We start from the raw sequence: 4946 nt of genomic DNA on the forward strand, positions 1-4946 counted from the left end.
TAATGATAATAATAATAATAATAATAATAATAATAATAATAATAATAATAATAATAATAATAATAATAATAATAAACAGAGAGAGTGTAGACATAGAGCGGTTTCGACACGACCTAACTTGAGGGGATAGGCTTAATGATGATGATGATGATGATGATGATGATGATGATGATGATGATGATGATGATGATTATGATCTTGATGATGATATATTGAGAGCAGTGTCGCGAGTATGTTAATATCTACCTACCGGTAGTCACTAAGGAGCTCGGTGGCACTTTCGTCGCAGTTGTAGATTCTGACTCTGTTGAAAATGAATATTATAACACATTATAAAAACATTGACCAAAAAATGTTTGGAGGAAATAACGGTGGTTCTGTCGTCAACTCTGTTGAAAAAAACCAAATCTTTTAATTTAATTCAACATAAAACATTGAAAAAATAATAATAACAATAAAGTAGTAGTAGGGATGAAGGGCGATGCCCGAAAACGTTTGTGTTTTTTACCATTAAAAGTTACGGCTAAAGGCCAACTCAGACAGCGTCGGCCGACGCAGCCCGACCCGATTTATCGTCGGGGACAGTCTTGAGCAGTCGTGAGAAATATTAAACATGTTTAATATTCTACGACGCGACTGCCCCCGACGCACACCATCGCGTCTGCGTTTAACTCACACAGACCCGACGCGACAACAAATCGCGTCGGGCTGCGTCGGCCGACACTGTCTGAGTTGGCCTTTAGTTGGAAGTGGCAGAGATGAGATGTCTTCAAACAATTATGGGTTGAAATACAGGATAGAATACAGAAAGGAAGATATAAGGCAGGAAATATGTTGTGAATTTGAGAGAAAATATAAGAGAAATTAGATTGAGGTGGTACGGACACATTAAGAGAAGTAAGAGGACGATTTGATAAGATGAGTAGCGCAAAGAAATGGGCCACCGAATGTGTCCGGTAGTGCTTGATCTAAGGAGAGTTAGTGACAAGAGAGAGTGTAGACCTAGAGCAGTTTCGACACGACCTAACTTGAGGGGATAGGCTTAATGATGATGATGATGATAATTTGTGGTCGGTGGCACGCCTGTTGTAGATGTTATAGCACTTGTAAGACTTGTAACACAAACAAATATATTAAAAGTATGTGTCGCGAGGATGATATTATTTACCTACCTGTAGTCACTCCGGAGCTCGGTGGCACTTTCGTCGCTGTTGTAAATTTTGACTCTGCTGAAAATGAATAATATTATAACATATTATGAAAACATTGACCAACAAATGTTTGAAGAAAATAACAGTGGTTCTGTCGTCGACTCTGTTTGAGTACATATTGAGGTGGTACGGACACATTGAGAGAAGTAAGAGGACGATTTGATAAGATGGGTAGCGGCGCACGAAGAAATGCGCCAATCATGGGTCGATGAATGTGTCCGGTAGTGCTTGATCTAAGGAGGGTTGGTGAGAGGGAAGAGTGTAGACATAGAGCGGTTTCGACACGACCTAACTTAAAGGGATAGGTTGATTGAGGATGATGATAATGATGATGATGATGATGATGATGATGATGATGATCTTGATGATGCTATATTGAGAGCAGTGTCGCGAGGATGATAATATCTACCTATCGGTAGTCACTAAGGAGCTAGGTGGCACTTTCGTCGCTGTTGTAGATTCTGACTCTGTTGAAAATGAATATTATAACACATTATAAAAACATTGACCAAAAATATTTAAAGGAAATAACGGTGGTTCTGTCGTCAACTCTATTGAAAAAAACCAAATCTTTTAATTTAATTCAACATAAAACATTGAAAAATTAATAATAATAATAAAGTAGTAGTAGGGATGAAGGGCGATGCCCGAAAACGTTTGTGTTTTTTTACCATTAAAAGTTACGGCTACTCTACACTTTTGCTCTATGCGTTTTATTTACTATTTTATTGAAGCCACATAGCTTGTATTCCACTATTTGCATTCACACCTGGGCTGTGTTATATATATTGCCTTGGTTTGGCTCTGTAATCATTAGTGGTCGTGGGACATAGTTTGGGCCCTACCTAAGCTGGTCGAACGTTTCGTTTGGGTCTACAAGGGGTCAGATATCCCCGACGAAAGCAAAGCGGTCGTGGTATATAGGCATATAAACAAGAATGTATATAAGTTGGAAGTGGCAGAGATGAGATGTCTGTAAACAATTATGGGTTAAAATACAGGATAGAATACAGAAACGAAGATATAAGGCAGGAAATAAGTTGTGAATTTGAGAGAAAAGATAAGAGAAATTAGATTGAGGTGGTACGGACACATTAAGAGAAGTAAGAGGACGATTTGATAAGATGAGTAGCGGCGCACGAAGAAATGGGCCAATGAATGTGTCCGGTAGTGCTTTGATCTAAGGAGAGTTAGTGACAAGAGAGAGTGTAGACATAGACCGGTTTCGACACGACCTAACTTGAGGGGATAGGCTTAATGATGATGATGATGATGATGATGATGATGATGATGCTCCTGCTGATGATGATGATGATGATGATGATGATGATGATGATGATGATGATGATGATGATTTGATAAGATGAGTAGCGGCGCACGAAGAAATGGGCCACTGAATGTGTCCGGTAGTGCTGGATCTAAGGAGAATTGGTGACAGAGAAAGTGTAGACCTAGATCGGTTTCGACACGACCTAACTTGAGGGGATAGGCTTAATGATGATGATGATGATGATGATGATGATGATGATGATGATGGTGATGATAATTTGTGGTCGGTGGCACGCCTGTTGTAGATGTTATAGCACTTGTAAGACTTGTAACACAAAAAAATATATATATTGAGAGTATGTGTCGCGAGGATGATGATATCTACCTACCTGTTGTCACTCCGGAGCTCGGTGGCACTTTCGTCGCTGTTGTAGATTTTGACTCTGCTGAAAATGAATAATATAACATATTATGAAATCATTGACCAAAAAATGTTTGAAGAAAATAACAGTGGCTCTGTCGTCGACTCTGTTGGAAAAACCTAATCTTTTAATTTAATTGAACATAAAACATTGAAAAAATAATAATAACAATAAAGTAATAGCAGTATAAAATATATATATTCCATGTTACTTTTTCCTTGATTACAAATGATTCTTCTTTCTATTTTTTGGTGTGGTAAACTGTATTTTTATATAATTTTTGTCGTATATATTATTTGCAATATTCTTTAAAAAAACGGCAGTTTTAACATTATCATTAATTCGGTTTATATTTTATGTTATAATGTCCATGTAAAAAGAAAGATTATAATATATTTATATAGTTTTAAGATAGCATATCTATAATACTGATAAATACTCTAAAAGGGTTACAAAATAAATTTCAATTTATCAAAAGTACTAAGCTTAGGAGATACCAAAATCAACTAAAAATATGGTTTAAAAGCAGGAAAGATTATGGATTTCAGCAGATAATAATGAAAAAGTTTATGATAATGTTGATGTTGTTGTTGAGATCTTGTTGCAGGATTACCAAAAAGTAAAATTAATTACTGTCTGAGTGGCTCTCCAAGCAATGGGGGAAACATGGACTAGCAGTATAAATACATTATAAAAAATATATAAATATATATAAGTGTAAAAATACAAAAATAATTAACAATTAGAATATGTTCATTACTTATATTATTATTTTTATTATTACTATTACTATTATTATTATTATTACTATTATTATTATTATTATTATAACAACAATAATAATAACTACAATAATTTTAATTACAATTACCAGCATAATAATTATTATAAATATTAAACAATCACGCAAACAAATAAAAAAAACACACACAAAAATTGATCAGAAATAGGAAAACACCCACCCCCTAGCCCTGCCCCAACTTCACAAACCAACAAACACCAAAAAGAGAAAATTAAGTAATTAGAGTTCACTTTTAGCTTGACTTGGGCATAGGCATATCTGAAATTCTCTCAGTTGTAAAAATGTTCTGTTGTAGATGCTCAGTTGTAAAAATGTTCTGTTGTAGATGTTATAGCACTTGTAAGACTTGTAACACAAAAAAAAATATATATTGAGAGTATGTGTCGCGAGGATGATGACATCTACCTACCTGTTGTCACTCCGGAGCTCGGTTGCACTTTCGTCGCTGTAGTAGATTTTGACTCTGCTGAAAGTGAATAATATAACATATTATGAAAACATTGACCAAAAGATGTTTGAAGAAAATAACAATGGCTCTGTCGTCGACTCTGTTGGAAAAAACATAATCTTTTAATTTAATTCAACATAAAACATTGAAAAAAAAAATTATAACAATAAAGTAATAGCCGTATAAAATATATATATTCCATGTTACTTTTTCCTTGATTGCAAATTATTCTTCTTTCTATTTTTCAGTGTGGTAAACTGTATTTTTATATAATTTTTGTCGTATATATTATTTGCAATATTCTTTGAAAAAAACACGGCAGTCTTAACATTATCCTTAATTCGGTTTATATTTTTTGTTATAATGTCCATGTAAAAAGAAAGATTATAATGTGTTTATATAGTTTTAAGATAGCATATCTATAATACAGATAAATACTCTAAAAGGGTTACAAAATAAATTTTAATTTTATCAAGAGTACTAAGCTTAAGAGATACCAAAATCAAATAAAAATTTGGTTTAAAAGCAGGAAAGATTATGGATTTCAACAGATAATAATGAAAAAGTTTATGATAATGTTGATGTTGTTGTTGATAATAATAATAATAATAATAATATTAATAATGATAATGATAAATACGATGACAATAATAATGATAAGGATAATAATACAACAAACATTTGCAAGTGAGTACGGTATATACGGTACGTTTTGTGTTCATACGTGAATGTGTATATACGTACGCCTTATTATGTATAATGCATCAAATTATAATTATAAATACATATAAATA

General features: G+C 33.4%; 1 protein-coding gene across 1 annotated transcript in view; it reads right to left on the reverse strand.

Annotated features, from left to right (window-relative positions):
* The window catches only part of LOC117116423, a gene marked incomplete at its 5' end in the record, with an annotated part of 6616 nt that extends 2446 nt beyond the window's left edge, over positions 1-4170 (reverse strand). Inside the window, 5 exons of the mRNA XM_033260460.1 lie at positions 251-304; positions 1173-1229; positions 1621-1678; positions 2870-2926; positions 4114-4170. Coding sequence (XP_033116351.1) covers positions 251-304; positions 1173-1229; positions 1621-1678; positions 2870-2926; positions 4114-4170 — 283 coding nt within the window. The remainder of the gene's footprint in view (positions 1-250; positions 305-1172; positions 1230-1620; positions 1679-2869; positions 2927-4113) is intronic.
* Positions 4171-4946: the final 776 nt, after the last annotated feature.

This window comes from Anneissia japonica, unplaced genomic scaffold (assembly GCF_011630105.1).
Source record: "Anneissia japonica isolate Jap-2015-1 unplaced genomic scaffold, ASM1163010v1 scaffold8330_len36538_cov93, whole genome shotgun sequence".
In the NCBI taxonomy this organism is placed as follows: domain Eukaryota; kingdom Metazoa; phylum Echinodermata; class Crinoidea; order Comatulida; family Comatulidae; genus Anneissia; species Anneissia japonica.